Source organism: Macrotis lagotis, chromosome 5, assembly GCF_037893015.1.
Source record: "Macrotis lagotis isolate mMagLag1 chromosome 5, bilby.v1.9.chrom.fasta, whole genome shotgun sequence".
Lineage (NCBI taxonomy): Eukaryota > Metazoa > Chordata > Mammalia > Peramelemorphia > Peramelidae > Macrotis > Macrotis lagotis.
The window spans coordinates 1733288-1745423 of record NC_133662.1 but is presented as its reverse complement, the minus strand read 5'-3'; the positions used below and the strand labels follow the sequence as shown (position 1 = coordinate 1745423).

Below are 12136 nucleotides of genomic sequence, written 5' to 3'. Positions count from 1 at the left end.
GCACGGGTGTCACAACTCTGTAAACAAGATCTCCTACCTCGTTAACCATTGCACATCTCCAGTCCAACTTCCTGCAATAGGGCCACCTTCCCTCAGGAGAAATGCCAACCCTTTAACTCACTCCCTCACTCAGCCTCCCAGTAGCACCCCGCCAGGGGAGACACCCACCCGCAGATAACCATCGCTTGGTTTGGCAACAGGCTGCAGATCTGAACTGGCAGAAACACCGGGAGCTGGCAGATTGTGAAGGATGGATGAACTTGGGGAGCCCTGAGGAGGATTGCAAAGGATCTCTTGCCAGTGCTCCCCACTTCCACCTTCATCTCACGCTCCTGGTGAACCACCGGAAAAAATGGACTCCAGGGGGAGCCGACAGGGCAATTAAATCAGGGATCGCACAACCCGGACACCGCCCGCACTGGCTTTACAGGGATCCCTGCTTCCCCAGCCAGAAGACTGCACCTGAGTCTCCGTGGCAGCTGCTCTGCACAGGTATTAAGGCGGGAGCAGCAGGCTCGGACAGTGCAGAGCCAGAGGTCCGGCCCAATTCCGGCGCCTCGGCGGCTCCGGGGCGGCCCCTGCTTGTCCTGACAGGACGAGGTGGGCGAGGGGCTCTGGCTGGGCCAGCGCTCGAGGCTGACCCCTCCTCATCGAGGGCGGCTCACCCCCAGCCGCAAAGATGATGGAACAGGACTTTAAGGGGGACCCTGATACCCCGCATTCCATCTCCTTCTCGGGCAGCGGGTTCCTCTGCTACTATCAGATCGGGGCCGTGGACGCTTTACGAGACCTGGCGCCCCGCATGCTGGATACGGCTCATCGCGTGGTCGGGACCTCGGCCGGCTCCGTGGTGGCCGCCCTCACCGTGTGCGGCATTGGCATGCGTAAGGAGTTTATTCTGCTTTCCCTACACCCTGGTGAATGCTCGGGCAGGAAGCCTGGCTCTGGGTAACAGTAGAGAATTCTAAAGTAGGCATCTGGGAACTGGAGATTAGAGTAGATAGAGGTCCTGAGCACATTCCGGGAGGGGAAACTCAGTCCCTGGGTGGGCAGGGACCCCACCTCGATCTGATGATGTGAACAAATGACTCCCTCTGCCCCTGGCTTTCCCGTAAGTGGGGGAAATAATAAGCACTGGCTTCCAGGAAAGACCGCATGTATGAAGGAATAGAAGCACAGGTTTAGGACTGGAAAAGACAAAAACAAACAAAAAAAAAATGGTTTTCTGCACCTACCTTCTCCTTTTTACAGATCTGGAAACTGAAGTCCATGGGGATTAAAAAGGACTTTGTCCAGGATATATGGTATGATTGAAAAGTTTGGAGCTAAAGGATATGTGTGACTTTAGGCAAATCATGTGGCTTCATGACCTCAGTTTCCTTATCTGTAAAAATAATGGGCTCAAGTTTCTGATCTTTGTACAACTAGTTGAAAGATTTCCAGTAAGTCATTTCACTGCTTGACCTTAGTTTCCTCATCTCTAAAATGAGATGCTCTAAATCTCTAAAATGAGGGACAAAGATGGGATTAGAGTCTTCGGACTCTAAATCTAGCATTCTTTTCTCTGAACTTTGATAAGAATGGGAAAGGACTTCAGAGATTTGCTAATCTAACACTTCAGAGCTTGTAATATTTCAAATGATCATTAGATTGAAAGGTGAAATAGAACATAGAAATCATTTAAGCATATTATCTTGGGGCAGGGAGGTGACACAGTGATAGAGCACCAGGCCTGGAGTCAGGAAAATGAGTTCAACTGTATCCTTGGACACTTTTTAGTTGTGTCACTTAAACACTGTCCGCCTCAGTAGCTTCATCTGTAAAATGAAGTAAAGAAGGAAATGACAAGCCAGTCCAGCATTTTTGCCACGAAAACCCCAAATGAGGTCACAAAGAGTTGGATGCAGCTAAAGAACAACAAAAGTCCCCTCATTGCCTTTTTCTGTACAGGATCACTAGGTAGAGATCTGAGGAGGGATAATTTAGACAGAGTATTTCCTAATTTCAGAATTCCTGTAGGATAGAGATAGCCACCTGATACACTGGGTGAATTGGACTTGGAGCCTGGAAGACAAATTCAAATTCAGCTGAATTACAAGCTATGTCATTTTGGGTAAATAGATTTAAATGGCTGTCTGCTTTGGGTTTCTGAATTGTAAAAGGAGGATCATAATAGCATCTACCTCATAGGATTCTTGTGAGGACAAAATGAGGTATTTTTTATAAAGTACTGACACTTAAATTCTTGTTCTCTTCCCCCTGTATCCTTGTGGATGAATTAGAGAGATGTGTACTGGATGAGAATACAACTCAGGGGATATGGAACTGGTTGAAAGGCTAGATTAAAAAAAAGTAATAGAAAAAACCTGGAAGGAGATAAACCAAAAGGATGTTCCCAGAGATCCTGCTTTAGAGTCCTGGGCTATTCAACCTTTAAATTAAATGCAATGACTGCATGGTGAGAATGCTCATTAAATTTATGAATGATGTGAAACTGGGAGGGATGGCTAACATATTGGATGAAAAATTTAGAATAAAAAATTTAATTGGTTAAAACAAATAATATAATTGAAAAAGTTGAAACTTAATAGGACTTCACCCTTGGATGAAGAAAAAAATCCATTGCCCAAGTAGGAAAAAGTAATCTTTTATGTATATTTGTGTGTATGTGTGTGCATTTGTATATGTGTATACGTACACATACACATTTATGTATATGCATTTACACATACACATACATGCACATATATATACAAAATATATTGTATATACCTATTTGCATATGTATGTATGTGTATATGTGATAAGCTTGATTAGTTAATAGGGTGCCATTAGCTAAGAAAACTAATGTTATCTTAGTTTTAACTACTAATCGACGCATAATGCCTGGAAGAAGGATGTAAAAGATCCATTGGGCTCTGCCTTAGTAAGACCACATCTGAGGGTACTTAGTATAATTCTAGTTGCTACATCTTAGGCAAAACATTTTGAATTAGAAAACTAAAAAATCAGAAGATTGGTTGAATTGGGTCTTGTTAGTCTGAAGAAAAAAACTGAAGGGGGGGATATGAAAGCTATCTTTAGGTAGTTGTCATGTGCAAGAGAAATGGACATGTTTTGCTGGCTTCTAGAGGGCAGAACTAGGAACAATGGGTGGAATTTGGAAAGAGGTAGATTTCTGAAAAGCTTCTGAGTCATTCAAATTATTCCAGGGTAATTCCAATATCAAACCTGCTTTACTTTTTCAGAATATGGTACATTCCATATCCAGAGTGATCTGCCAAATCTGTTGAAGGGGATTCCTATATAGATATAAATTGGATTAGTTGGATCTGATGTCCCTTCTAATTCTGAGAGCTATGCTTCAAACTAGGTATTTTGACAGTACCCATAAAGGCTCTTCAGTGTTACAGGAAGGTTAGATGGAACTATCTTCAAATAAAGAAAGATGTGAAGAAAATGGTATTATAAAACTGAGGAAATTAAGTTTTTTCACTTGCTGAGAAATAGTGTGTCAGAGTGGCTAGAGAGCTGTAATTGCACCTGAGAAGATCATGGTTCAAATATTCCCCTGACGCATATTTATTGGGTGACTGAGGCAAGTTTCTAAACCTCTCAATGCACCAAGCAAAATATAATAATAATATTATTATTAATAATAATAATAATAGTTAGCAGTAATATAGCACCTGCATTGTGCCAGGCATTTAAGAACTATTACCTTGGGGTAGCTAGTTGGCGCAGTGGATAGAGCACTGGCCTTGGAGTCAGGAGTACCTGGGTTCAAATCCGAACTCAGATACTTAATAATTACCTAGCTGTGTAGCCTTGGGCAAGCCACTTAACCCCACTGCCTTGAAAAAAAAATCTAAAAAAAAACCTATTACCTCAATTGAATCTCACAACAAGCTTAAAAGATAGATGCTATTATGATTCCAGTTTATAGTTGAGGAAACTGAGGTAAGCAGAGTTTAAGTGACTTGCCCAAGGTCACAAAGCTAGGTGGGATTTGAACTCATGTTTTCTTGACTCCAGGCACATCACTCTACTACAACACCTGTCTGCCTGCCTTTATTGCAAAGAAGTTGATGACCTATATTGGAAGGAACTTTTTCATTTGGAAGTTCTTTGTGCAGAGGCAACCCTGAAGCAAGCAGGGTTAAATGACTTGCCTTGGGTTGCACATTTAGTAAGTAAGTTTCTGAGACTAGATTTTAAACTCAGGTCTTCCTGACTCCTGGCCTGGTGCTCTAGTCAATTCACCACCTAGTTGCCCTTCATTATTCTGCATAGCAGGAAACTAAGGACAGTTTCTAGGTGGATGATAGCTCCTTCTTTGCTAGGCTTGATCACATCACGTTAAGAATATTATGTTTAATTCTGAGCATTGCTGTATAGGAAGATTGTTGACAAGATGGAAAACATTCAGTGGTGGGTAACCAGGATCTCAACATCCTTGAAGGCTTCTCAGCAAGCTTTGAATTTATGTCATAAGAGGTTAGATTGAAGAAATGCAGAATGTTTAACCTGGAGAAGAAATGACTCAGGGGATACATTATAGCTATCTTCATTTGAAGGTATGACATATATAAAGACAGGGGTGGAGGGGGGGGGGCAGATCTCAGACTAGGAGCAATGGATTAAAGTTGTAAAAAGTCAAATATAGGCCTCCATCAAGAAACACTTCCCGACAGTTCAAATTGTCTAAGGATATACTGTTCTGTTGGAAGGTGATGAATTCACCACCATTGCAGGACTTCTGGCAGAGGCTGAATGACATTCTTGCATCATATGTTAAAATGGGGATTCCTTGAAGGTATCGGTTAATTCAACCCATCCCCAAACCTTTGGATATAGATGGCTGCTGAGGTCTTTCCCAATTCTCAGAAGTCTTATCCTCAGATTCTTTGAGACTCAGAAATAAGATGAGAAATGACTTAGTCAAGATCATGCTTCTTCATAGAATCAGAGTTAGGATTAGAAAGTATGTCTCAGGGCAGTTAAGTGGTACAGTGGATAGAGCACCAACCCTGGAGTCAGGAGTACCTAAGTTCATATCTGGCCTCAGACACTTAATAATTACTTAGCTGTGTGGCCTTGGGCAGGCCACTTAACCCCATTGCCTTGCAAAAAAAAAAAAACCTAAAAAAAAGAAAAAGAAAGTATGTCTCTTCACTTCTAGTCCAGGAATCTTCCCACTGAATTACACTATATACTCCTCTCTGTGTTAGAATTTGAGAGGAACTGGGAATGCTGCCCTATTGTCCAAATATTGCCTCCAGTAATGACTGAAATTCCACTTTTGGATAATCATTTTTCTAGATTAGGAACTCTGCCTGCCCTATTAAAACCCAAAGACCTTGGGAGGAGAAACAATTTAGTGGGAATTAATAATAATAATAATAATAATGATAGATAATATTTATATCATTCTTACTAAGTACTAATTGCCTTACAATTACTATCTCATTTGAACTTCACCATCACTCTTAGAGATAGGTGCTGTTATTCTTCCCATTTTACAGATGAAGAAACTGAGGCAAAAAGAGGGTTAAGTGTTTTGCCCAACCACACAGTAAATTTCTTAGGTTAGGCTTGAACTTAGGTCTTCATGACTCCATATGTGACACTCTATCCACTCTGCCATCTAGATGCTCTCAATTTGCTTTGTCAGATCAATTTTCCTTATGATAGAAGAGTTAGAATTAAGCTAAAATACTAAATACCTGGTAGAGCTGAAGGGTAGAAAGATCACTAAATCTGCAGGAAGAGGCCTCAGGTTCAATCTCACTTCTGCCACTTACTACCTGTTACTTTGGTTAAGACACTTAACATCTTTTGAGACTCATCTCATCTGAAATATAAGGGACTTGGACTAGATGGCTACCAAGTTCCCTTTTAATTCTAAATACAGGATGTTCAAAAAGTCTCAGTGTAGCTTAAAGCCTTAACAACTTTAAAACATACAATCATACATATATACACACATATGTGTATACATGTATATAATATACAATCCATATTGATATATAGATCTACATCTATTTATTATGTTCCAGGTCTTGATCCAGACTTTTCTATTTTCTGTGTTATTTTGGGCAAATCTTTTTCTGTTTCTAGGTTTCTGTATAATGAATGGGTTAGATTTAATAGACTCTACTAGCTCTAGCTCCTTGCTTGCTAGGAACTATCCATTGCATGAACTGTTGGTTGAAATTTTATAGGTTACTATCGACCAAGCAGTGTCTGCCCACAAGGAGTTTACCTTCTACTAGGGAGACAGAAAACAGATCAGTAAATTCAAAATTTACTGAGGAGAGGTACTGTACTGAATCACCTTGGGGGATCAGAGACGGATCAAGAGAGAATCCCCATGGCTGTTGAGAACAGAGAGAACTCACAGAAATTCATTATTGACATTACTATAACACGTGGTCATAATATGAGATGACAAATTAATGTAGCTGCTAAAAATAAAAATTGAGCATTGAGGCATAGTAGAAAGCTCCATGGCTTGAGAATCAAAAGATATGGACTCCAGTTCTATTGATGACATTTCCCAGCTGTACGACCTTGGACAAGACTTCTTTTAGGAGTCGACCCTTGACTGGAGCCTTGGAGAATGATAAGAATCCCCAAGAGTTAGAGGGGAGGAATTCTTGCAACCCAGGCATGGGGGAAGAGTTTGGAGATAAAGATGGAATATTGAGCTCAGGAAACAGTCTTATTTGTTGGAATTTAGGGTATGTGAAGGGGAATGATGTGAAACAAGCCTGGAAAGGTAGGTTGGAGCCAGAATGTAGAAGACTTAAGAAGATCTAGGGACAGCCAGGTGATGCAGAGAATAGAGCACTGGCCCTGGAGTCAAGAGGACCTGAGGCAAATCCAGCCTGAGACACTAAATAATTCTCTAGTTGTGTGACTTTGGGCAAGTCACTTTACCCCATATTGCCTTGCCAACCCCCCCCCCAAAAAAAACAAAAAAAATGATGCTGTGGTGAGGAGGCAGAAGAGAATGGGGGTGGGGGGAGAGAAGTGAATGCCAGGGACAAATATAACTTCTAGCCTTTCCTGGGAATGAGTCTTGAGTCTTGTTCGATTTTATAGATTCTGGGAAAGTTCTCATTGAAGAAGTTAAGATTGAGAATGGGGAGCAGAGTGTGAAAGAATATTGGATAAAGGACCCAAGGGTGAATCTTAGCTTTGTTTCCTTCCTGTGTAACCTTGGACACTCACTTAACACCATAGGTCTCATTTGACAAATGACTGAACTACTTGACTTCTAAGGTCCCTTCCAGCTCTGAAACCTACAATCTTAAGGGAAAGGCACTGTGTCCTTTCTGGGGGAAAAATAGTCAAGTGATAAGACATCTGGAAGTACTAGTATTAATTAGTCAAAAAGTCAACTAGCATTTATTAAATGCCCACTATGTGTTAGGAGCTGTCTAAGTACTGGGGGTACAAAGGAAGGCAAAAAACAATCCCTGCTTTTCAATGAGTTTACAATCTTATTTGATATTTTTTCCTCACTCAAAATATCAACTGAATAATCAACCTGTATATTATTACTTATATTATTTATAATTATTAATTAATTAACAATACTATTATTAATTATATTATGCCTACCTCACAGAGTTGATGTGAGGATAAGAAGGAGGACTAGACTGATTTTATTGAATGAGGAAGCTCTCATCCCCAATTCAAGTCTGCCCTTTTCTCTGTAAACAATAGTCTCAGATGTTAAATCCATTCTGGATGGATGAAGTCAGGACAGTTAGCCATCATATACCACTGACTCTTTTTTATTTTATCTTATTAGAATAAAATGATTTAAAACACTCTGTAAACATTAAAGCTCATTGTAAATGTTGACTGTTGTTGATTTTTATTAGTATTATTATCATTACCCAAGCCCTTTGCTAATGAACACATCCTGCAATGAGGTAGGAATTGAAGTACTATTTGGAACTTTAAGGGATTCTGTCCCAAGGTTCAGACCTTGCTAATGGGGTCAGCTTCTCTGGGCTTGGGCCCCTGCTTGATTTCCTGGACTAAAGACTGTGGTAGAAATGCCAACCCCTTCTTGTACATTGCCACATTATCTAGGCACTGCTCCCTCATTGTTACAAGCATTTATTGGATATCCATCCTATGCAGAAAAATGTACAACCAGTTGGGGAAGTTACAAAGTTTTGATAAGACAAGGGATGGGCCCCACAAGATGTTTATCTGGAAGATAAAACACCAACACAGCTGCAGTACATACTTGTTTAGTCATTTTCAGTCGTATCTTGTCATAGATACTAGACTGGTTTGCCAAATGAGGAAATTGAGGCAAACAGGGTGAAGTGACTTGTTCAGGGTCACACAGCTAGAAAATGACTGAACTCCTGGTTCCTGACTACAGGTCCAGTACTCTATCCACTGAGCCACCTTGTCCATAATACAGCCCTGGGAATGGCTCCCAGAGGGAAAGTCACTGTTGATCTTCAGGCATCAGAGAAGGCTTCCTGGAGGTGAGGCTGGAGTTAGCCTTTGAAAGGATGGTCCAAGGGGCAGCTAGGTGGCGCAGTGGATAGAGCACCAGCCCTGGAGTCAGGAGTACCTGGGTTCAAATCCGACCTCAGACACTTAATAACTATCTAGCCGTGTGGCTTTGGGCAAGCCACTTAACCCCATTGCCTTGAAAAAAATCTAAAAAAAAAAAGGATGCTCCAAATTGTTCATAGAGAGGGAGGAAAGGGAGAGAAGGAAACAGGAAGCTATTAAATACATACTATGTGTGCCCGGCAACATTCCAGCATAAGAGAATGTGGAATGAAGACTCTTGTCTGCTTCTGCCTACTACAAACTTAGGTTACAAGCTCATAATTTCTTAGATATTTTATTCAGAAAGGAAAAGAGGGTTATACAGAATTAATGATGGTCCTGATGACTTTTTTAAAAATGGATGTTAAACTTGGAGTGAGAAGATGTGAATTCAAATTCTGTCTCAGACACATGTAGCTTAGTGACCTTGGGCATGTCATTTAACTGTGCCTCAGTTTCCTTATTTTTAAAATGAGAGGGTTGAACATAATTTGCAAAGTCTTTTCCAGCTCCAAATCTATTATCCTATGATCTTGCCTACAGAGATTTACTAGCTATGTAAAGTCACTTAAATGCTCTCAGCCTCAGTTTCTTTATCTGTAAAATGGTCATACTAAGAACTCATACCTCTCAAGGTTGTGAGAATTCATTAAGATAACATCGATCGCCTTTCCCCCGGCTCCGCCATATTCCAGTGAGTTGCCAAAATGACAAACACAAAAGGAAAAAGGAGAGGGACTCCATACATGTTTTCTAGGCCCTTTCGAAAACATGGTGTCGTCCCTCTGGCTACATACATGCGCATATACAAGAAAGGTGATATTGTAGATATCAAGGGTATGGGCACAGTTCAGCAAGGAATGCCACACAAATGTTACCATGGCAAGACTGGACGAGTCTATAATGTTACACAGCATGCTGTAGGCATTGTTGTAAACAAACAGGTTAAGGGCAAGATTCTAGCCAAGAGAATTAATGTGCAAATTGAGCATATTAAGAAATAGCTTCCTGAAGCAAGTAAAGGAAAATGATCAGAAGAAGAAAGAAGCCAAAGAAAAAGGCACTTGGGTTCAACTAAAACGTCAGCCTGCTCCACCCAGAGAAGCACACTTTGTGAGAACCAATAGCAAGGAACCTGAGCTGTTGGAACCAATCCCCTATGAATTCATGGTATAAATGACTTAAAAAATAACCAATAAAAGATTTCTTGAATTTTGGGAAAAAAAAAGATAACATCGATCAATATATGTATTATCATCTAGTACATGGGAAGATGTTGGTAATTATTAGTTTCATCAGCATATGAATACAATGTTGTATTTGGAATAAGGAAGACCTGAGTTTGCTCATGTGTGTGTGTGTGTGTGTGTGTGTGTGTGTGTGTGTGTGTGTATGTGAAGGGTCCAAGAAAGACTACTACCCCCTACCCTCAAGGATTTGACCTTCTAGAGCTAATCTATGAGGGAAATGAATAAAAATTGAGTGTATACAACCAAGGGATGAATTGTGTCACAGACAGGAAGGGCCTCAGTAAATGACATTTCTGTAGTATAACTTAGTTCTTTTGACTCCAGTTTTCATATCCATATTCACTATAGCATGATTTTATGGGTGTGAGGAAATGGTGGTAGAAACAATATAGGAGGATTGCTTAAGAGAATGGCAGGGTCAAGTAAAGGGTTTTAAAGGATGAAGAAAATTTCAGCTTGCTTGTAGACAGCAACAAAAGATAAAAAGGGTATATTACACAAAGGGATATTGAAAATGGGGGAAATGAGGGAGTTGGGCTAGAGGTGGTTTTGGTTGAGGAGGAAGTGAGGCTAATTGACTGGGCAGAGGGACTGGAGCAGCATAGGGGCCTCTGAGGACAGAAGAGTTTGTAGTTGAGAAGAACAAGATAGAGATGCATCTTAGATTAGAGGCCCAATCTACAGTAATTAAGTGCCTACAGTGTAAGGCTCTGAGGATAACAAGATGAAAAGGGAGTTATTCTGAAGGGATTTAGATTCAATTGTGATTGGGATGAAAGAAGGGGACACAACAACAAAAAAGGTAAGTATGTTAACCTCTGAAAACTAATGACCAAAGAGCCACAGAGTTCATGCAACAACTGTTAACTTTGAAAATACCAAAGAGCTCACAGTGCTTATACACCAACTCTTAAACTCTGGGTGGGGGGGGATCCTAAAAAACCTCAAAGTGCTAACAGTGATTATAAGCAAACGTCTTCTGTATTCCATAGGAAGAAGAAACTAGATACACATTTTGGGATCTGTTCTAGGACTTGGGAGACCTGGGACCTTGATACACATAGTGCTGGCAGTTCGACAAAAAGCCAGGCATTGAGATGTAGCCATAGCAATGAATAATAATAGCAACAATGAGGCAAATCTGCCTAATGAAAAAAATAGCAGGATTTCATGAGCAGAACAGGTTCTTGCAGGTGCTTATCTGACCTCAGGGACCACCTGCGGCTGTCTTGAGCCAATTTTGTGATTTAGCAGCAGACTTCATTCAGAGGATAAGTGCAAAGGATTGTTGTTATATCAAACTAAGCTCACAGTTTGCTTGCTTGGCATTACCTATGGGAAACAGGGTGTCTGCTAATAGTAAAAGGAGAAGAGTGTAAGGAGAGGAATGGTTATGGTATGCGAATTCTGACAAGTATATTGTATAGATGATTAAATGAGCAAGGTGAGAGAACTCTAACATGGGAAATCACCAGAGGCTCCCTCTAGGATAATGCATTGGAGCTGATTTTTGAATGAAGTTAGGAATTCTAAGAGACAATGCTGGATGAAGCATACATTACAGGCTTCAGGATCCAGTCTGTGCAAAAGTTTTGAAGGCCAGAAATGGAATGCTAAGTTCAAGGAACAGCAAAGAAGTCCATTAGCACATGTGAAGGTGAATGGCCTGAATTAAATCTTTACAAGCTGATAAAAGGGTTTTTTGAAGGACTTTACATGTTGAACTGAGAGTTTGTAGTAATGAGATAGATGATCAGTAGGTGTAAAATGCTTTGCAAATCTTTAAACCTTATGACTTAGTGACCCAGTGGATAGGGCAATTGACTTGGAATCAAGAAGAAACATCTTCATGAATTCAAAATCATTTTGTAACTGTGTGACCTTTGGCAAGTCACTTTATTCTGTTTGCTTCAGTTTCCTCATTTGTAAAATGAGCTGCAGAAGGAAATGACCAGCCATTTCTTTGCCAAGAAAACCCCAAATGGAGTCATATAGAATCAAATATAACTAAAAAATGATTTAACAACAAACTTTATATAGATGTGATGTAAAAATGGTATTAGGTTAGCCCAGAGGCATTAGGGAGCCACTGGAATATTCATGACCAGACTTGTGGTTTGGGAAGATGATTTGGTAGATGTGTGGAGGATATATGGGAGAAGCAGAGGGACTGGAAGTAGAACGATAGCCCCTGGATGAGGGCTGGAACTCTAATAGGGGTGGGCAGAGGAGATGGAAATAGGATAAGGAAGACTTGATAGTTGAAGGAAATGGGGAATGAGGGAGAGCGAAGA

General features: G+C 40.6%; 1 protein-coding gene and 1 pseudogene across 3 annotated transcripts in view; both read left to right on the top strand.

Moving 5' to 3' along the window:
* The first annotated feature begins 10 nt into the window (after positions 1 to 10).
* Positions 11 to 12136, top strand: part of PNPLA1 (patatin like domain 1, omega-hydroxyceramide transacylase) — a 75829-nt gene continuing 63703 nt past the window's right edge. For all 3 annotated transcript variants that reach the window (XM_074236423.1, XM_074236422.1, XM_074236424.1), the window contains exon 1: positions 11 to 884. In XM_074236423.1, the coding sequence (XP_074092524.1) occupies positions 680 to 884 (205 nt within the window). In that variant the 5' untranslated portion in view covers positions 11 to 679. The remainder of the gene's footprint in view (positions 885 to 12136) is intronic.
* On the top strand, positions 4613 to 11015 carry LOC141523335 (large ribosomal subunit protein eL21-like; annotated as a pseudogene).